The 24,030-nt window shown below is 30.5% G+C and overlaps 1 protein-coding gene across 2 annotated transcripts in view; it reads right to left on the reverse strand.

The window, feature by feature from the left end:
* LOC139514676 (IQCJ-SCHIP1 readthrough transcript protein-like) overlaps window positions 1-24,030 on the reverse strand; it is a 51,089-nt gene that overhangs the window by 12,876 nt on the left and 14,183 nt on the right. The window contains exons 1-3 of one of the 2 annotated variants that reach the window (XM_071304157.1): window positions 16,201-16,367; window positions 15,588-15,668; window positions 13,883-14,762 (exon numbers count right to left, since the gene is read on the reverse strand). In XM_071304157.1, the coding sequence (XP_071160258.1) occupies window positions 13,883-14,762; window positions 15,588-15,668; window positions 16,201-16,247 (1,008 nt within the window). In that variant the 5' untranslated portion in view covers window positions 16,248-16,367. Of the gene's footprint in view, window positions 1-13,882; window positions 14,763-15,587; window positions 15,669-16,200; window positions 16,368-24,030 lie in introns of those variants that run through there. The other variant, XM_071304156.1, reaches the window with a different exon arrangement.

Raw genomic sequence — 24,030 nt, forward strand, 5'->3', positions numbered from 1 at the left:
AAAGGTAAAGGTATAATTGATAAATTCATTACTTCACATGTTGTTACGTGCCGAAACTCCATGTTTGTGCCTTGGTGTAACTTTAAAGAAATAACTTAAATTATTTACTAATTTTAAAAACGATCACTATTCATTGAAACACTTTTTATTCTGAAACATTCGCAATGAAGTTACATGTATGTCTTAAGCTATACTACGGAGTTTATAATGCTCACTTTAAAATTTGTTTTACAATTTTATATGATCAAATTACAATTTGAATTAAGAAATATTTTCAAAATTAATAATTGATAGTCATGTTTATTATGAAAATGAAAAATATATATAGTCAATTGTAATTTAATTTAAATTTTTACCTGAATTTACCTGTAAAATGAATGCGCGCAAATGTAATCAAAAGCTGCGCGCAAACGTAAAACATTTTAATCCCCAAATGCGCGCAAACATAATGCGCCCACTTTTTGGGAGTGTTGTGAAGAGTGTAGAAAAGCCATAGCTGTCAACCAAATTGAAACAATAATAACAAATGTAAAAGAAATTTATTTAGAATTACCATACATAGGAATTTTTACACTCCAAAAGTTTTGTAAAACCACTGAGAAATAGTTATAGGCAGTGATAGAAAGCGATAAAGCCTTTAAAATTTATAATTACGAGATGGTTTTCTTTCAGTTTCTTGAAACATAAGTTTGGTTACAATACAATTAATCTATCACAATCATGTAATACATTTCTGACTCTGAAATCAAACTCATGTTTGCCAAAGACATTTATTGCATAGAAATTAATCATCTGTGTTTTCCTAAGGAAAGCTCTTCATTTTATTAGAAAATGAATTTTTCTGTTTGAATTAAAAAGAACTGAAATAAAATGAGATTTGATTCTTCAAGGACTGGTTTCAATATAAAATCAAATATATCTTCTTGTAATTGTAGCTGATCACAAATTTAAAAAGCAAATAACCCTTCAACATGAAATCCTATAAACTCCTACTAATTTCATACTAATTTCTGACTAGCAATTTGGTTAAGAATAAAATAAATTGAAGACCTATTGAGATGGGTACATGCAGAATCATGTGATTTGACGCTCTGATTTATTGTGTAGTTAGTCTATCACCAAACCAACCTTTTTTGACCAAAACCCAACAAAAGCAATCAACTCTCAAAACTTTATATTGCATCTAAAAGTTACCGATCTCCCATTAATATTAGTCCCCAAAGTATCCAAAGCAACTTTCAATTTGAATGTTTCAAATCTTGTATCTAACTTTACTTAGGGTATCAATTCTCAATCTTACTTAGTTTTTAACTTAAGCATAAAATTCCTACATAAATATCTTAAATTGAATGAACATGGATATTGTCTGGAGAGTATATTTATTGTTTTTGACTTTATTAGGCATGGTTTTTTAAGGGAATTCTGATATATTCTTGAATTATTATGTATTTTTTAGGAAGGTTTCAATTCCCTCAAGAAAATCTGACGTTAGAAAGTATTGATTACTTTAGATTATATTATATCCCATATGTATATATTCATTCTATGGTTTTCTAATCTTTTGCCTTAAAGTACATGTATTCCTGATGAAGGAAAATTCAGAAATCCCTCCCAAAAGCCATCTGAGCTGAGATTACTTTTATTTAGATGACAAAAATTTCACATTACATATTTACAATAAATGAAAATGATTTAAGATTTGTGGAGATGTCAGAGGACAAAAACTGATTGTAATCTTATGTATAGAAGTTGTCTGTTTATGTAATTCATACATGTTTCTCGTTTCTCAGTTTTTTTGGTTTTTACACTAGTAATTTTTTCGGGACCTTTATAACTTGCAGTTTGGTGTGAGCCAAGACTCGGTTTTGAAGGCTGTACCTTGACTTAAAATGGTTTACTTTTATAAATTGTTACTTGGGTGGAGAGTTGTCTCATTGGCACTCATACCACATCTTCCTATATCTATTGTAATTCTCTAAGCCAACTATTTAGTATTTATCTGACATCATGGAAAATTAAATCACAAACAATAGGGATGTTCATGGGAATGATACAATTACAAGTAAATTGTTTCTGATTCCGAAACTGAAGACAAATTCTAGGTTGTTCGGTTATCCTGTTCCGTCTAATGATATATGAAGTACAATCATTAAGGAAGGAAACAAGCCTGTTAATGAATCAGTAATTGATTTTTCGTTGCAGAATTCTGATTTGAAAAAAATGACTGTTCTTTTATGAAGGTTCAATCAGCTTAAAATTATTATTAAATAAATGAGGTGAACTATATAATCCATCTATCTACTTATTAAATCCAATGTTTGCAGAATAAATACATACTAATTTTCATGTTTTTCATACAAAAAACTATTTTCTTAGCAATGAATACTTTTCTAACCCCATTTAATTCCCCTTTTTTCTTGTCAAGGTTCTTCTTCAGGTGTTTTACATGTTTAGTTCAATACATTTTTGTGATTACTTCAAATGCAAAATAAGTTTTTATACGACAAAAACACCAAAAAAGACTCTTCAATTTCATTTCAAATTTAAGTAAGACAATGTTGTAGGTTGTACCATTTATGAATGCATTAACTGCTCAAGTACAAGGTGGTGTCTATCTGCCTTGTATGGAGGATAATATATCAGATATATATATATCTTAAAGTTAAACAAGGAAAAATAAAGGAGAAACAATTCAAAGAATCCAGATGAATTATGGTTTGATATCATTTAGGTCATTTATTACAATAATGAAAAGGTGTAATACTACCACATCATAGTATGTCACATCCAGTAAGGTGTAATACTACCACATCATAGTATGTCACATCCAGTAAGGTGTAATACTACCACATCATAGTATGTCACATCCAGTAAGGTGTAATACTACCACATCATAGTATGTCATATCCAGTAAGGTGTAATACTACCACATCATAGTATGTCACATCCAGTAAGGTGTAATACTACCACATCATAGTATGTCACATCCAGTAAGGTGTAATACTACCACATCATAGTATGTCACAATCAGTATAAGGTGTAATACTACCACATCATAGTATGTCACATCCAGTAAGGTGTAATACTACCACATCATAGTATGTCACATCCAGTAAGGTGTAATACTACCACATCATAGTATGTCACATCCAGTAAGGTGTAATACTACCACATCATAGTATGTCATATCCAGTAAGGTGTAATACTACCACATCACAGTATGTCACATCCAATTTCATGCAAAAAAAGGTTTAAAAAATGTTCCTTGGAATTGACAGTTGTAAGAAGTTAACCCTGCATTTCATTGCATGAGTCATGTACATATATTTGGGTGTTTCAAAGCACCATGATTTTTGATTTGGTGTTTCCAATTACATTTTGGAAACTTGAGGTTACAAGCTAGGTTTTACAAAATCTAGTGATGATTATTTGCCTAAATGCTATCAAACTAATGTTATGTGATATTTTTCCTGTAGTACTGGACAGGATAAAACTTTACGCATGCCAAGTATTTCTTTATTTGAAACAAAGATAAATTGAAAAGTGCCAATTTAACAATGGCTAATAGGGGGAAAACAATGGTGTTAAAACTTCAGAAGGGATCACATTTAAAGACTGATCATATTATTTGATCATCTAAACAACATGTACAGGTATGGAAAATAACTAAATATGAATAAGGCTAAAAGTAACTTTCTTTTCTAAAAAACCATTTACATGCAATTGTTTCAAGAAAAGTGGCAGATAAAACTTGTATTCCTTACGCAAAAGCCCTTGCATGGTTATAGAAAACCCCCAAAGTTCAAACATAAAAAAAACCCAAAATGAAACAGAGTCAATGTTACAATACCAACTAAAATATATATATATTTAGTTTTCCCTAGTTTTAACTGGAATCAAGATAATAAAAAAAATCATATTCCCTAAACCAAAAAAAAATAAAAAATAGAGGTTTTCTTCCAAATCTCCAAAACCAACTGTTTTCCATGGTTAATATTTAATCAAAATCTTTTTTGCAGCTTTTACAATAAATACTTTTTTAAATGGAATTATTTATACAGCAGTAATTACATATACAGACTAAATATTTTCAAAATCACTGTTCTTTGAAAAAAATACAGAATAATCCAAAAAAATAAACATATATATGAAACAAATATGAAAAGAAAAGACAGACAAAAAGTCAGATAGAATAATTTAAGCCCTTTAAAATGGCTCACTCACCAATACCATTATACTAGAATATGAGCCCTTCAAGAGAATATGCCACAAAGATAACACATTTGCTTAACAAAAAGAGTTCCTTTAACATTAAATGAACATAATATTGATGCCTGACCTAGGGAAAATACTTGGTAAAAACCTTACCATTGTTTGTGAACAGAATCCAACGAAAATCCAGTGCATGATCTTTACTATACAAAAACAAGTGATTATAAACCACTTCTTATCTTATCAAATTCACTTTTGATCAAAAATAAAGTAATAAAAACTATCCAATTTTTTTTTCCAATCGCTCAAGCTCATATCTTATCCTTAGTTTGAAAGTTGGATACAATAACGTTGACTATTTTCTTCAATTTTCCACTCAAAGTAATTTCAACTCAATCTGCGCACTTAATAAATCACAAAAATTAAGTACACAACTCTAAGGCTCTATTTGATTAGATTGTGAATTTGATTATAAAATATCCATTGATGAGCATCAAAGTAGATCCAATATTTGCTAAAATGAAATTGACAATGTGAGAAGCCAACACTACATTATATACTTATAGTCGTAAACTTCTATTGGGAATTGGATGTACGGAAAATCATCAATATTAAATAAACAACACAGTAAAATCACAAAGAGAATGTCACCTTATGGGATTTGGAGTCATAAAAATGTCTGACCAACCAATGAGTAAACCAGGCAAATTACAAAGCGCTATAACTTATTACATTATATCATTACCGAAAACACATGTTCCTTTTAAATTATCTTGTCTAAATTTACATTTATTAATAAGTAAGCAGTTGGCACTGATTTAAACAGATGCCTACAAAATTCAAAAAGAGGCAGATGCAATATTTGAGACTATGATAAAAAGAAAGTTTCAATAAATTTTAATATTTATTATGAATTTAGGAGTTCGATATGAAAAAATTTGTAAACCCCATGTAAAGCAACGGAAAAGACCCAGCTTCAGTAAAGAGAGACCAAACTGATGCTGCTCATGAAAAAATAATGGAGAATGTGTCTATGGGCTACAGATGTCCCCGCTTGTAAATATGCACCAACTTCCACATACAGATGCAGGATTCATGTAGTATAGACCGTTTTGAAATTATAAGCATTGTGTTTAAGTTTCATACCATTTGGTTGAGGAAAACTAAAGTTGGAGAACTGAAATGACATATTTAGCAATTTTCCATTAATAAAGGGCATTAACTCAAGAGCGTTAATTGATGACACACAATTTAAACTTGATCTGGTTCTGTGGTAATAAGCATTGTGAATTAGTTTGAAAACATTTGGTTCCGGCAAATTTAAGTCAGGGAATGGAAACAAAATTCAGCAAATTTTATGCTTATGAAGGGGCATAACCAATGAAAAAAAAATAATAATAAAATGCATAAAATAGGTGAACAGTAGCACATTCTATTGTAAGAAAGTTTTCATAAATTGTAATCAAATGTTTAGGAGGAGTTGCTGATACGAAATGTGTACACCAAACAAAGCATTGGGAAAGTCCATATACTTTGATAATGGAAAACACAAAAAATAATTAAAACTATAAAAACAAACTAGGTGCACAAATGGCATTACATGATCAAGATTCTGAGAAAATTACATCAAATTATGATCAGGGATTATGATCATGAGAAGCTGATATGAATGTGCACTATTATGTGCAGATACGACAAGGTTGTCATACATGTAAAACAGATATTCCATAACAGTGACAATCAACTGGTGATGGCATCTATAAAATTTGATAAGGGATGATTTCAACATCATCCCTTGGAATGCCTTGTTTTAATATAGCTTCATTGTGAGCAGCAATCCTCTATCAAAGAAATCATGACACGAAACTTAAGCCATGGAATATTGTTTCAAATGGGATATATATACAGAACTCAATATGCAGGCTCTGCTGGAATATTGCGACATAGAAATGGAAAGTTCACAATTAAGAAGCTGAAATCAGCTCTACTGTTGTAAAACTTAAACTGACCTTATCAAAATATCAATGCTTCGGCGGAGACAATCTTAATTCAATTAAAAGATAACAAAGGGATAAGGACAGTGGTCAAACAAGGCTAGGAGTTAATGTTCAAGTTGATTTAATGGCAGGGTCATAAAAATCTCTTTTCAAGTTATGAAACACTGGATTTTTTTTAATATAAAACCATGTTTTCTACAACCGTTTACACTCATATATCAAAATAATTGTAGAATGCTGCACGGAAAGTATAGATTTATAATGCTTCTACATTTGCTTAATAGGAAATTTATGGTGTCTGCTATGATTCACTACTGTAATTTCTCATTTGCCTTGCAAATATTAAAGAAAATAGATGTTTTTCTTATAAGCTATGAATTTATTTGATTCTAGCTTTTAAGATGTAGCAATAAAAATAGTAGAATTTCAGTGGATTTTGTCAGTCTTCAAGTTCTTAGTAAAAATTATAAAATACAAAATCAATCTTTTCTTTAATATCAAAATGGAAAACATTTATAAATTAAAGTTTTCCTTGCATATTGTCTTGATAATAATACAATTTTCCCCCATTGATTGGGCAAGAGATACCAGTGCTCTTTTATTCCAATGGGCAAAAGATACTTAAGATGGTAAACTCACTAATGAATATAAAAACTATGTATTTTCTAAGGAAAAGAAAACATGAAATTCTGAAAACGCAAATTGGTAGCAAGAGAAAAATATTTATCTTTCCTGATGATTTATGGCAGTGTGGGAAGAAAACTACTTAGACCATGGATATGTAAATACATCAGATACAATATGGTATGTCCAAAACATTAGTTCCAGACTAATAGACAACTAACTAATGGATATAAGTTTTCTTAGACATAATTACATTTGTCAAAGCTTCAATATAAAGTTAACATCAATCAATAGATCCATTGAGCTTTTGATAGGTTTTTTGGGGTCTTTTTTGTTTGTAATTGATTACGTTCAACTGAAATTAACATCAAACCATAATCATCTGAATAACAATTCTTGTAAAAGAAAATGTGAATAAAAATAAAAATACTAACAGAGTAAAAGTATGGCAAAGCGTAGGAGGACAATATTATATTACAATTATTCTGAGGAACACTTTTATATCTATTTCAAACTGATGAAACAAATTTATATTTATGAATTTATACTAGTGTGACCTTTTATGAACACTTGAAATGGTTGAGTAATAAGTTTTAGCATGTGTATGTCAAATATTGTGTAGGAAATATTGATCATTTTCAGTTTCTATTACATAATTGTGTAAACACTATGTGTCTGCTATGATAAGAATACATGATCCAAAGGCTGCAATCCAACACTGTGTTATTTCAAGTCCATGTACCAGAAAAGCCTAAACCAAATACTAAATATAGTTCAAAATTCTGTAAAGAAGAGGAACATATTAAACATACCATTGGATGTTTGTTGCACAGCTTATAACTGAATTGTAGAAAGTTTCAAACACTAAAAGGGGTGCACAAACATATTGTGTTAAACAGTAATAAAATATGACATCTTATTATTTACCATATTTGTTTCATTTCGTTTTATCCAAGGTTTCAGCGACATATTATTAAAGCTTTCTGTAAAATCGTACATGTCAGAATCATCCCATCCTTCATAAAGGGAGCTACGATCAGTAAAATACAAATTGAGTGGTTCCACATCTTCATTCTCAATTCCCGCCATATTATTTCCTCACTTCATAACTAACACATTTCTGATAATTTCCACTTTCAGAGCACAATGTTTTAACTTAGGACACTGTCCAAATTTGTTCTGTCAAAAGAGTTTGATTAGGTGAAGTATTTTGAACGTTTTCATTACACAGACTTTATTACTGCACCAGCCATACTGAAACTTTATATATTTATTTATTAATGTTTTTAAATCATTGTCTAGGGTCATGATTTTGACTTTAACATGTTATCTTTGCCTAAGTAAACTCATAGGTGTGTTAAAATATTTCATTTTTCATTTAAATATATATCAGAATTTGTATTACATAATAATTTGCATATGAATAGATCATATTTACTTACATACACATGTAATCTATCTTTTCACTATTTATGAAAATTTAATCCTATCCCAACATCAATATTTTTAACTTGGTAAATAAATCTCTTGTGATCCTTTTTTTATTTCGTTTGAACTACATGTACATGGATAAACACAGAAAAAGATGTAACAATAAAGTATAATTACCCCAAAATGAATTCCATTTTATAGTTGAGTCAGTGATTTTGACATACTATTAATAACCCAATTACTTTATTTTCTGATCAATGAATGTTCAAAAGCAATTATCTCATTTCCTGACAAAGTACATAATGAGTAACTCCAACAAAATTTTCACAAAATCTAATCTTTCAGTTTCAGGCTTAAAATGTTTAAGTTTGTTTAACTTATATTCTTACTTTTAATTATCTATACTTCATTATCTTTGGCTTCAAAGCTGGTTTATTTTATCTATTATGTGTAATAATGTTCTTATGGCAGGAATCCTACATGTAAGTATTGCACTTAATTGTGGGACTATCAGCAAAATATTTTAGGGTAGTAAAGAATATTTCAAATTTGAAGAAAAGATAATGCTTTATTGTGTAAACTTCACTGCCAAAACATAAACATTAAAACAACATATATTAAACAACTCTGTTTATCCCATGGAGATCCTCTTTTGAAACAATAACAAAGAATACTTGAACTTTGACACTTTAAATTATCAAATAATAGGATTATTTTTTAATCTCTTCTAAAATTCCACAAATTTTAGGCTTTTTCAGCAATTTGAATGTCCAGCAATGTTAGGTGTTTAACTACAGGAAATAATTATAGAGATACTGTGTACATTTTAAAACTATTTTTTGGGGGAAAGAATATACAATCAACTACACACAGTCATACCTGTTATCATAAGTCAGCAAAAAAATAAAATAAATTGAATCATAATTCACCAAATATATCCATTTCATTTCAATAAGTCATGATAAGGAATTTTGTGCAGATACATCCAGTTGATCTGTGTGTTACATGTATATGCTGTAACATATATATATCACATTTGTGTCTATACCGGTTAAGAGGACTACAATTTAAAAAGTCACAATAAATCATTATTCATTTGACAGTCTTTTACAAATCAGAAACCCTTTGGTAATTAGATTGTCAAAACTTAATCAGGTGTGTCTGTGTGAAATATACTATTATTCATTCATGTTTAAAACTTCATTAATAATATGACAAAATACGAAGTATTGTTTTCAGTTTGTGACATTGTGATATTTTGTATTAGAGTATTAGTACCCATTTAGATCACGATTCAGTCAAATGTGTACAGTTCTAAAATGAAACAGGGCTGCTGACTTGTAATTATAATTTCCCCAAATGTACATTTGTGAAAGCTAATTTGGCTTTTTTATTACTAAAAATACCAGTTTAAGATCTTTAAGTATTAGGAAATTTTAGCAATTACAAAAATCCGGATTTTTTGCCTCGTGACTAGTGTTTAAAATTCTTTGATTTTTCAGAGATTTCATCTTGATCTACAATGTTCCATCTTCAAAGCACAAAAGTTATGATATACAGTGAAACAATATTTGACTACACTTAAAACTATTTCACATACAATTTTCGGCCTTCTTTTACTTTAGGGGTCCCTATACTTTAGAGTTAGGGTTCAGTCATGGTTATGGTTAGATTAGGGGATGTTCTAGGTTAGGGTTAGGTTTTAGGGTTAGGGCTAGTGGTGATTTAGGTATTGGTTAGGGTTAGGTTTGGGTAGGGGATAGTTAGGTATAGCTCACATGGGTTGGGACCCCTAAAGTAAAAGAAGGCCCAATTTTCAAAGAACACATGTAAACATGCACATGTATAGCATACATTTCAATTGAATTTATAAGATTAGATAATCAGAATTCTATAATTTACAACTATTATATATTTTGTTTACTGAAACGTTATGATTCTAGCAAATTACACAAGTCTCAATATCTCAAAAAGATAATGTAATTGCACTTTCGAAAAACCAATACAACGATTACTATGAAAAAAAAATTCATATGAGCAAGGCAATTGACAATTCCTTAGATAACCAAAATCAATACAGAGTTATGTAACATTGTTTCTAATTACCATAAAGTAATATTATATTTATATACCCACTCAAACTGGCAATCAATTTACGGTTATAAACAATTCTCAAAAGAAATCAAATTTTCACAACTGAACCAGTTTTTTTCCTTTATGAAGAACATAAACATGATATAGGAGTGTTATATCTAAGTACCATGAGTACATTAGTCTTGTTTTAGTCTTCATGGACTTGTATTTAAGAAGAACTGTTTTTTGTTTTTTGTTTTTTTTTGTAAATTCTGCTCACAATTTATGTCAAATAATGAAGAAACAACAATAATTTTCAAACAGTCTGTACATGCTTCTGTAACCTTGACCTTTGTCCAAGTATCTGAATAGCTCAAGGGGTATTTTGCAACACAAGCAACTTAACACACATTTGTGACCAAAGATTGGTAAAATAAAGATATTAATATTGCGAAAAATAAAGTGATTAGAATAAACTTTCCCAAAAATTGCAGTCTAACTATTAAAATGAAATGCTGACGTTTGACATATTAACCCAAAAATCAATAGAGATCCTATTCTTCCCAACATCAAGTTTCAAGCTAAGTTTATTTAAGGTTTGAAATTTTTTTAGATAAATTTCCGAAACCCACAATTGCCCAAATTTTACCCTAAATAGATGATGTGCACATGTTCTATAACATAGTGACCCTTAAATCAAAAGGAGCCTTCTTCATCCTATTGGCAATATCCATCCAAGTTCGACTAAGTTGGACATAAAGTTTTCAAAAGATGCTCCAAGAACAGTATCCTGATAGAAAGAATAATGATAATAAGACTATAAATAGAAGTATACACCATGAACAAAATTATGGTAAAACCAATGTGGCATAATTATACCAGTATATTTATATACTACCGATGAATGACAAACATCTGAAGCTTTTTTATTTAGGAAGTCCATAGATACTCAATCCCTATTGTCTATTGAGTTGTCTTTCTTAGCTTGCTGTGATTATCTTAAAATAATTGCAGTTTATCAAAGTTCTTTTAAATAAGCACAGCAAGATAAAGTTTGGCAGGCGAAAAAAGAAACCATACATTCAAGTTTGGTTTATATTATAATAGCCAATATATACAAATAGATAGACGTGCTATGATTGCCATACAGACAACTTTTGCTAAACAGGGACAATTCAGTTTATATTCAGAAGAAGATAACTTGATTTCCCATAGGGTTCAATAGAAATCTGTATAGCATCAATGCTTTGTCACTTTGTCAAATCAACTAGAAAACTTTCCAGACAATCTACTGATCTTCTTGGAACTTTATAAAAAATATAGATTTTTAGCATTAAAAAAGGAACCAAATCAAGGTAAATGAATTTAAATGATTTTTAAGTAATTGTTTTGTATTTCTATCCAATGGATTTTTGTTCGAATTCTGAAAATTGGTTACATTTAATTTCTTAGTGGTTGAATTGTGGAGTGACTGTCATGCAAAAAGTGCTAGGCCACAAAATAGACAGTTTGAATTTTTGTGTAAAGAAAAACAGGAACTTCCCAATTGTTCTATTTCACTTTTAGTTCATTGATGATCTTTGAATATCTGAACAATTAGACCTCTTTTTAACGCCTTGTAGCAACATTGGGTTTTAAAAAGGAATAAGTAAAACTAATTGGGCCACTCTTGACAAATTCTTTGTTTGATAATGCCTACCCATGCCTGAAGGGTTGAATAGGTAGGAGGGGTTTTCTTTTGGCCAACAAAACATTGTCAAGTTACAAGTTTTAGACAAGAAAATAATGTTACACTACATCTGTTATCCAAAAGAAAAGAAAAAAAGCAATCTCCTTAAGAGCTCCTATGTATACTTTGACCTCTGCTAGGGTTCGATTTTAAATCTGATCATCACAAAAGTTTCAGCACTTGGAAGAGACCTTCTTAATCAAGTCTTTGCAATGTTTGATTTTATTCTATTCAGTAGTTTGCAAGAAAACCAAAGTATGACATGTACAGATGCCATGGGATAGCAAAAAAGCTCACATTTGGACAAGCAACAAAATTAGACAAAAAATTAAATCATTTGTATTTCCATTGGGCAAAACACTTACCCAGTAATGTTGATGGGCAACATTACATTGCCTTGGGTGAAGATCTAGGCGAGTAATACCAGAACTTGTATTCACATGAGAAATAGAGTTAAACTTAATAACACTTCTGTCAACATTTAAAATATCCATTTTATATACTCCATAGATATAAACTGTCACATTCATACAATTATTTCAGCAAAATTGATTCAGAGATATTCAACATGAGAGAAAGGTAAGAGTTAACAGATTCTTTATGTACATCCTTTTCATGTATCTATTACAAAACAAAATTGTCTACAAATCCTCTTTTAAACAAAACAAACTTTATCCATTAATCTTCATAAATACAATTATATCCTTTATCTAATTATAACTTGATTAGCTAATCAACTTTCTCAAGACAATACTGTTTTGTCTCCTGTATCGTGTGTTCCCACCTCAATAAAATACTACATGTAACTATTTACTGCAAACAAGTTCAAAATACTACAACACTCTTCTTTTCAATGTTAAGCAGATGTTTTTTTTTTCTCTTCAAAAACTCAGCAGTGTTTCTGATATTCTTTTACTAATAATATTTATTATAAATGTATTACTAAAATAATCAGGGTACAAATATTTACAAACTTAGAAACAGTAATTAGGGTTTAACCTGATATTTTTTCACATCCTTTGGAAGCCTATATACAACATGTACAAAGATATCATTTTACTAATTAATGTGAAAATGTGAAGTATTTTAATGCCAGCTGGTGAATTACATCCTCCAGTAAATATATGGTAACATGTAAATGTTTATTAATATATGAAGGTGATAAAACTGACAACTTGATGCTTTTCAATTGCAATGAATTGTCAACAGTGACAATTCTTTTAGATAGAACTACTGAGATAACCAGTTCTACATTCAGGTTTTAACATACCATTTAAATTTGTTTTGTGTGTAGTCAAACCTGCATAAAAAAAGTCATCTCTATAAAAAGAATCAAAGTGCTTGTAAGCACTGAAGGGTAAAAATTGCTTTAATTCATCAGTGTGGATGCAAAATAAAAATTCCATTGTATAAATCGTTGATTGTAGCTGATTCAGGTAAAATTATGGACAAAGGGAAATAACTCCCATTTTAAAGATTACTTTAACAATGACATCATTGCTATATTTAGAACAGATATGAGATTCCTGCACCTTGCACAAGTAATTTGATTTGTAATTTTCTTGTATAGTATAATATCATTTTGTAACTTGAAAATCTGAGCATATAAATTTTTGATAAATTTTTGGAAATGTTCATGGATCGGATGTAAAGAATAAAAGACCAATGCACTATATTTTGAGTATCTAAAAAGTAGTGATAAACCTTGGAATATTTTGGTATCAAGTCAGAATCATAGGGTCTTGAATTTAAATGCAATCTCTACCCCAAAACTGTCTTGGCAGGTCAGATCTTTTATAGAAAGACTAGAACTTACCTCTTTCTTCCTCCTCTCAAACTCTGAAGCCTGCTGAAGCTGTTGTTCTAGTGTATCCCAATCCATCTGAGGAATGGCTGTCTCAATGTTGTATACATCAAAGTCATCCTCCTGTCCATCTGTGTCATTGGTTTGTTTTAACTGACCATTCACAGCAGACCTCTTTGGAGATTGGTTAGGAGAAGACTTATTTTTGCGTTCATTCATAAGCATTTCTTTGATAGAATTGCTATTCAGATCTTTGGTTTTTATCTCACTAGTTGCTGATAGATCCTGAAATGGATTGCTACGGACCTCTGATGGAGTATTCATTTGGGATGGATTTTTAGAACTTGTAGCAGAACTACATTCACTAGAAGAAGTTTCTTCTACTAAGTTTTGACTTTTGTGCAAATCAAAAGGTAAAGCGTCAGCATTCACTTTTTTAAGTTCTGCAAATTCTTGTGCGATACTTAGCAAATTTGTCTTCCTTACTCGTCTACTAAAGTCTTCCTCTGTTTCCCTAACTCCACGCTCGAGCTTATCTGTACTCACAGAAGAATCTGTCAGTTCATTTTTTTCATAAATATGAACATCAGAAAATTCTCTTAATGGTGCTGAAATTTCAACACTATAGTCTGAAGAAACAGAATCTGTGTCCGTATCACTTTTCAATTTGTTCAACAAAATATTCCGACAGGGTGAAAGAGAATTTCTAGCAACCCTGTCATCAGGAGTTGATTCTCTAGAAAATTTGTCACTTGTAATTTGATCTAACAAAGGTTCGTTTGAATGTGTCACCTTCATTACATTCTTTTCACTATCACCATCTTTTTCTTCTGAGTCAACAATTTGTTTTTTGTCCTTTGCATTGCAATAACGTCTCCAAGCTCTTTGAATTCTAAATAAAAATTAAAACTTGCATTCATACATAATCATGCACAAATATGCTTATAATGAAATTAACTGGATAATAAAGATATAGATATATTTTTCAATTTTATTCTACAATTCTGGAATGTCCTTGAGGTCACAAAATAACAAACTCGGTATTAAGTTGTATAAGGACCCATCCTGTTGTGTTTTTATACTGTTGTTGAATCTTCCAATTACACTCTTCCAGACCTATTTGATTTCAATATAATGAATAATAACTTACAATCTTTACAATGCATGTTAATATTTTGAGTGTTGTCTCCCTTTGTACTTTCACAGTTATACAAATACATGTATTATTGACTGTTGAAAAATTCAATCTCCTTGATTTATTCTGTCATTGATAAACACGTTGTCACTTTTTATTTTATCAAATACAATTATTATATATAAGCTGTGTTAAATAGGAAACGATCTTATGCAAATAAATATTCTAATTCGGGTTGAAAAAAATCTCTCCAAAAAGTCTGTAACAGTATAAGAATTGAATTAGATTGTAAGAAGAACCCTACCAAAAAAACCCAAAACTTTGTTTTATGTAATTGATTGTTCCAAAATCCATCAAAGTCTTGTACATATACATGCATAAGATCCATTTCTATCCGACGCAGCTAATATTTTACGAATAACAGTAATTAATATTGAAGACTTTGATATTGACCTCTAGATGTATACTTCTGGTCTTATTCTATTGGCTGGTTTCTGTTTTATTGATATTTTCCCCAACATTTCCTTTATTTATATGACATATTTTAAAATGATACAAAGTCAGAAAGATACATGAACTTACGTAATTACGTGTGATATATATTTTCTAGCTCTGTTTCTTCTCGTTGTAGTGTTGTCGTCTAACAAAACTTCAAGCTGGTGACTGAAATAAATAATAGAAAAGATGTGAAAAAGAATGAGGACCATGAAACGTCAGGTCTGCTCAGCTATCACATTCTGATCTGTAAAGGTCTGTAAAACCTGGGTCAAAATCCCAATATTAGGGATATATTTGTAATGTTTACACTACAATATTAACATGTGTACTGTAAAGTTCATACCACAATTAACATACGCACTAAGGGTCAAGTTGATGCAGTAAAATATCTTAAACCAAAACTAGATACATACAAAACACACACAAACACTGGAAAATATCATATACTGACATCATCTATAAGAGAGGCATGCTTTTATATATTTTCGTGATCTAATAAAGTTCATACAAACTTTTTAATATACAATGTATGTTTTTTGAAAGTCATCTTTCACCAGATTCTGTTGCTTGCAGGAAAAGAATTAGTTAAAAGGTAGTTGAAATTCAGTTGAATTTGCTTTTTTTACCAAATCATTTTAAAAATATATATATGCATTTTTTTTACCAATCAATTGAAAATATGATTTTTTTTATGTACCTACTACTTTGATGATTAACAAAATCCATGATTATCCTCCCACACATACAAGTAATATTACATTTCAGTATTTTGCACAGTAAAATCTTTAACTCTCACTCCCATATTAGTACATAATTCTCTTGACATGCTTGGAGTGTTATCACTAGAGTTCTTAAAAATCACTTACAACTTCTTTATTAATTCACGTTCTAGCCAAAGTTTGATACATGTACCACTAAAGTCCAAAGTAGCAATTTATTGCCTGTACTATGATTGTAAATTCAGCCTTTACATCACTTATAGTTGACAAATTCATTGTACATAAAAGAAATGTACTTATATAACCTCATTATATCTTATTAACAACCACATAAAAAGTTAGCTTCAGGACTGGGTCTGTACTTGTATAAAATAATTTTACTGACTAATAATTTCCTTCTGGCATACTATCTAAGATTCAACTTGAACATGATATCTTATATCTATTCATTTTAGTTTCACCACTTAATCTATTTTTTAACATGTATGTGATTTGATAAAGACAGAAAAGGTCAGATATCATTAAAGAGCAAAGACATATTCATTGAATACATTGTGTCTAATATTTAGGACGGTATGGTACGTTATTTTACTGGTTGCAATAGAGCTTGCAAAGGTAAAAAGACAACAGAACATCCATGTCTTGTTTTTCTTCCTTGACAAAATTTTTCACACATGTATAAATAGTTGATTGATTAGTGTTTGCTTTACACACATGGGCAAAGTGGCAAATATTTTATTTATATACATGTACATAATTAAGGACTAATAAACAACAAGAAATAACACACTGTGGTTCTCCTTCTTTACTATAATCATTGATATTATGTTGATAGTCCCAAATATAAAGCTTTACTACAACTATCACATAAACGTAACATGATTCATGAAAATGGGGTCAAGGTCATATAAACCAAACAAGAAATACATGTACACTTTACAATCAATCAATGCACTTATTTGCTTATAGTTTCTAAGAAACATGACTTAAATTAATCAAGCAAACTAAACATTGACCAATGATCCATGAAAATGAGGTCAAGTTCAGATAAACCATGCCAGGCAGACATGAACAGCTTATAATTCCATCATACAACAAATATAGTTGACATATTGCTTGTAGTTAAAGAAAAACAGACCAAAACCGCCATAACTTAACACTGAGTAATGAACCGTGAAAATGAGGTAAATGTCAAATATAACCTGTGAGACTGACAAGCACATCATAAAATATTTCCATACACTAAATATAGTTGACCTAGTGCATATAGTATCAATTACAAAAAAAGACCAAAACTAAAAACTTAACTTTGACCACTGAACCATGAAAATGAGGTCAAGGTCAGATGACACCTACCAGCTAGACATGTACACCTTACAGTCCTTCCATACACCAAATATAATAGACCTATTGCTTTTTGTATCAGACATATGGACTTGACCACCAAAACTTAACCTTGTTCACTGATCTATGAAATGAGGTTGAGGTCAAGTTTAAACTGTCTGACGGGCATGAGAACCTTGCACATACAAAATATAGTTATCCTATTACTCATAATAAGAGAGAAATTAACATTACAAAAAACCTTCTTTTTTCAAGTAGTCACTTAACCATGAAAATAAGGTCAATGACAATGTACATGGGACAGACAGAAACTTTGTACCGTGAGGCATCTATATACAAAGTATGAAGCATCAAGGTCTTCCACCTTCTAAAATATAAAGCTTTTAAGAAGTTAACTAATGCTGCCGCCACTGTAACCGCTGCCACTGGATCACTTTCCCTTTGCCAAAAGTTGCAGGCTCAACAAAAATTGTAGGTTCTGCAGAATGGGTCAATTTGAATGAAGGATGGAATTTCTATATGGGCAGAAATTTACCTTGCAAAAATTCCCTTCTAAGAGTTATAATGTAAGAGGATGGTAAAATGCAGAGTGCATTGCAATTTTCCAACAAGGCTTAATTTTTATTTATACTGCACTCGTTCTATTTGAGCAGTTAAAATGCGTTGACCGTATATTTCTATGTCATATACAGTCACTGACCTGATATCACTTTTGCTCATGAATATTTAATAAGAAATTTCCGAAATTATAACTAATTATTCATACGACCTATTCAACCTGTTCTTGTTTCCAATTTATACAACGACTCAAACTTATTTCTTTTGCAATTTTTAGAAAAATAACATATTTCACTTGTTAATATTTTTGGTTTGCAAACTATAAATTATTATGTTTTATGGTTATTGCTGATATTTTAGTTCACTCTCAAACAAATTCGTTCACCATGTACATTTCATCGTGTTATATATTTCACCGCCTGCATGATATGAGGCCTTTTTATAAAAGAGAGAAGTTTCCCAATATTAAAGCAAATAATAACATTAACACATTAAACAACAATTGAAAATGTTTTTTTTTAGATTGCAGTATAAAGACAATAATAGTGCATTGACTTGACATTCCCACAATATAAGGATTCGGCCCGAAACAGGGAAAAAGCTCGGCAGAGCCTCGCATTTCCCTGTTTCTAAGCCTCATCCTTATATCGTTGATATGTCAAGTCAATGCACTAGTATTGTCTATACATCCTGCACTAAGCCAAATGGACACCCTCTTTAGCATGTTTTTTTTCCATGTCAGGTGAGAGAAGTCCAAAAAAGACCATATTTTAATAACTGAGTTAATACTTGGGTTATTGCATACAAAAGTTTGAGGATCTAAAGTATAAACTTTGTTAACAATTCAAAATGGACTTGCGATTGTGGACCACATATAGAAAATTTAATAGCTAGCTGCAACAGGAACACATGAATATCTTCTGTCATATGCATATTGAAATTTGTTTCAAAAATAAAATTGAATATTGTAATTTGTTAGTCAAAGTAACCAGAACCACAAAGATTCAACTTCATGCACAAAACAAGAATGTGTCCAAAGTACACGGATGCCCCACTCGCACTATCATTTTCCATGTTCAATGGACCGTGAAAATGGGTAAAAAATATAATTAGGCATTAAAATTAAAAAGATCATATCATACGGAACATTTGTACTAAGTTTCAAGTTGATTGGACTTCAACTTCATCAAAAACTACCTTGACCAAAAACTTTAACCTGAAACTCGCACTTTCATTTTCTATGTTCAGTGGACCGTGAAATAGGGGTCAAAAGTTTAATTTGTCTTTAAAATTAGAAAGATCATATCATAAAGAACATATGTACTAAGTTTCAAGTTGATTGGACTTCAGCTTCATCAAAAACTACCTTGACCAAAAACTTTAACCTGAAGCGGGACAGACGGACGAACGAACGGACGGACAGACAAACGAACGGACAGACGGACGGACGGACAAACGGACGCACAGACCAGAAAACATAATGCCCCCTCTACTATCGTAGGTGGGGCATAAAAATAAAACAAAAGATGTCATCTATATTCTGAGTGTATAGAACAGCCTCAACAAAGTCAAAAGAACAAAATAACTATCTGTATGAAAATGTATATTACAATGGAATTCAGATAAATAGAGCACAAATAAAATTTCCTGGTTAGTTTTATGTCAATCACATACTCTTGCACTATTTCACCATAACAGGAAATGAAAATTACAGCTAACTCATTGCCAAGAGCTGGCCACTTGGCCTGCATTTCAAATTATGTTGGGGAAATATTCTAATTTCTATTTCTGTAATTAAGCATTTTCAAATTGTCTGTAACTTTTCAAATGAATCATCTTAAAAAATGTATAAAATATAACCCTATTGATTATTATGTGCAGTACACACATGTCTCTGAAGGATGAAATGTGAACCACAATTTTTCTTTCTATTGACTTTTTTCTTGACTGAATTAAACAATAGCTTACAACCTTAGCAGCAGATACACACCTTTTAGTACCTTAATTAGAACACAAAATACACCTGTGTAAATTATAAATACCTGTCCGATTAGGTGCAATTTACAATCCACAAACTTAACACCTGATTTGTTTATCAGTAATTGAAGCATCAATATTGACATTCTGTCATTACTTTATCCCAAAAGACAATTATTGCTATTGTAATCAATAGGCATAATATAATTAAGTTATATTTTCTGCTGTTACAATACAGAGTTATCCTTCTTTGTCACATGAAAGGAAGATGCAGGAGAAAACCTATTGTGTACTTAAAGGAACTAATTACCTGTCTGTGAATTACAAGTAAACCCAATGTCTAGACACTGAGCTATAAAATCAATTACATAATACTATTTTACACATCAAGTCAAATTCCAGTTTCCATCAATAATCTTCAATAATCCTCAATAATCTAGCTTAACATCACAGAGTTAAATCTCCACAAATTATCTCAAAGCTAGAACATAATGAAAGAACCGTAAAGTTCAGTCTGCAGTGATTCCATTTCAGGATCACCAAGTTAAGATTAAAACTGACAGGACAGGACATAGAATGAAATTCTTTATAAGGGAGTGTATTGTCTATTTTGGTATGAATGTATGATGTAATTCTAATCAATATAGAATACTAAAAGGGATTGATCTAGTAAATCAAGTTTTCTTCATTTCCTGTAGTTAGGAAGCAAAACTAAAATGTTACTGTAAATAACTTTGTGTATTAAAATATCTGGCTTACACTAATTGATCTGGGCTCCAAATATACCATTCAGATAATACATTAACTTAGTAACAATTCAAAAGAAAATGTCTTCTGCAATGATGTAATCAAGGATTATTGAAATATTATCATAGCCGACACAACTGCTTTATATCCATAATAAGATGTATATACTGGTCTGGTCCTAATCAAATGGCATGGCTTTGAATGGAAAATCAATGGAAATAGGAATGCAGATATGAAATAAAAGAAAAACGGCCACTTAAAAATCTTATCCAAATGAGTAAATATGGAAACACAAATACATTACACAATAAAATGATTTGCTTAGCAAAGCTGGATATGGCCCCAGAGGTCCAACCCTGAACAGTTGGGGCAAAAATGGACACAATATTCACGCTTGATACCGGTCTGAATTTGGATTGTAACTAAATATTTGACACATATTAATAGGTTTCTGACACAGAATAACTGTCAAAGAACTTAGAATTGGTTATATGATTTGAATTTATATTCTATTTTTTGCTTTTGTGCAAAAAAAAATAATTATTTGAAGTATTTTCTTTTTAATTTCTGAAATGAAATCTGAAATGAGAAAAAATTGCCCCCCCCCCCCCCCCCCCCCCTCTTCCACTTTTACAGAAAAAAATCTTTACCCTAAGATATTGTCATAATCTCAATTCAAATCTTCAAAGGAGTTTGCAACCATAATTACCAATTCAAATACATCATAAAAGTCTTTAAATAGAAAATGACATTATCATGGCTAAAATTAATATTCCTTTGATAGTAACTTCTAAAAATAAATTGACAGCTAATTACGTTAAGACAATACAACATTTCTTTCTAAACAACATTGTACTTTAAATGTGTTTGGATTACCTCCCTTACACTGCTTTTAAATTGTCCACTTACCAGGAAACCCTTGTATTTTCCCCTTTTTTGCCCCTAATTCCTAAATGGTCTGAACCATAACTGCCCAAAGTCAATCCTAACCATTCCTTTGTGGTATAAAAACTTGTGGTATAATTTCGGAGAGATGTATTCACAATTATCTGCTAACACAGAGAAATGTCTGCCTGTATGTAATTTTAAAAGTACAGTGCAAATGTTGAAATTAAAATGGCAATAATTCAACTAGTAAACTATCAACCAATGAACCATTAATCAATTTCTATATAAATAAGACATGCCAATGGTAATACAACTGTATACCAAATAACACTAACCACAAAGACTGAGGGACAGGGTCAAATAATCTGTCTGTCAATGGTTTTACAATGCACACGTAATATCATTGACTAACCATAAGTGGTTCATATTATTCTGACATAATCAGTAAACTATGTGAAAGTTTCAAAGTCAAGGAAACATGACTTTAGGGAAAGGCCAAATATTCTCCTAAGAAATGAGATGTCATTATCATACTGACCTAATCAGAAAACTTTTACAAATATCATTGACCTACCACTAGTGGTCATTATCATACTGACCTAATCAGAAAACTTTTACAAATTGCTGAAATCAACTAGACCACATATTGAAGAATAGATAGCAGTTTGTCGGAATACTTAGTTTTCAGGCTGAAATCAAACTTAAGGGATAGACAGCTACACATACATTGCATATATTGATATTGGTGTGTTTGAAGTTGATATGATTATATCTTACATGAATACAAGCATTCTGTGAGTCAATACTTATTCCTTTACTGGTTAAAAATTCATTAAGAAAGATTCATAGTATATATACCGCCATCTTGAATTGTACAATCACAGTACAAAATTGGTCTTTAGTTATTTGTTTTCTTTTTGTTTTCTTAAAACATATCATGAAACCTATCTTCTCACAATTTATTTCAAAATTCTATCTCCTAGAATTTTTTTATGCACACTAATGTGTTTTTTCATAAACTAACAAACCAAATTTGGGCAATTTTCCATGACTCATAGCTTGAAAAAAAGCACAGTGACCCATACTTTGTATTAAATTTTTGAAAAGAGCATAGTAAAATCTTCATTTTGGCAAATTATTAGAAAATTCTGTCTCAAAAAATATATACTTGTGATCTACCTTAAATTGGAACAAAATGCTAAATTCATCTATAACTTGTCGTGGTAAACTATTTTTTTCTATATATCAAATATCAGGTCGATTTCTTCCAGCATGAAGAAGAAAATGTAAGTGTGGAAAACTGTTCATTTTTTGAATGGAGACAGACAGACAGTGCAATCCTAAAGTTCTCTTTGACTCCTCAGTAAGGGGATAATAAACAAAAACATACAAAAACAAACTTGCTGACCACAATGTGATACCAATATACAGCCGCAAATTCGTTTGCTGCTGTTTTAAAATTAGGTGAAGGTCATTGGATAACTTTTTACAAGAAATCCATGCACTAAGAGTCAAAAGTTTCACTTGACTATCAAAGCATAAAATTTAGGTCAAAATTATCCACAACCTGTCAGATTTGAACTATCTGAATCATTTAAATTGAGACTTAAGTTTAATATTACATATATCAGACAATTGTATAAAATTTAGTTTTTATTTTCTGTCTATATGTCATTTAGCTAGTGTAATGCTTTTATTGTCGTAAATACTGTGACATGGATATCAGGGTTGGCAAAGTATTACCCGCCCGGGAATTCCCGGGTGGGAAAACCCGGGTTTTCCCGGGCTGGGCAATACTCCCAGAAATGGGGAATACTGGGCATTACTGGGCAATATGATTTTTTAAGCTTATTTTAACACAAAATAGTAAAGTCTTGGTGTAGTTTTGTAGTATTACAGCTAAATATATACTTTTTATACAGATAACTATTGACAGTCATTTCTAAAATAATGAAAAATTCTATGTAGACAAAATACAAGATTTGCACATTTAAGGAAACCTTGTTAATTACTAAGCATTGTTTCAATAATCCATACTTTGAAAAAAAAATTATTGCAATGTTTAAGTGAATTGTTAATTTCAAATGTTATACATTCATACATTTGTCACATTGCTACATAAACACCCTAAGGGGTCATGCCATTAACACTTATAGAATTGAAAGGGCTGATTATTGTTACATAAACAAATCTGCATTCTAATCTGAATAATTACTTACTAATTACTAATGACAGTACATATACATTACTTAAATGTAATTTTTCTTACATGTAATTGTTAATTCTTAATAGGA

Source organism: Mytilus edulis, chromosome 3 (assembly GCF_963676685.1).
Source record: "Mytilus edulis chromosome 3, xbMytEdul2.2, whole genome shotgun sequence".
Lineage (NCBI taxonomy): Eukaryota > Metazoa > Mollusca > Bivalvia > Mytilida > Mytilidae > Mytilus > Mytilus edulis.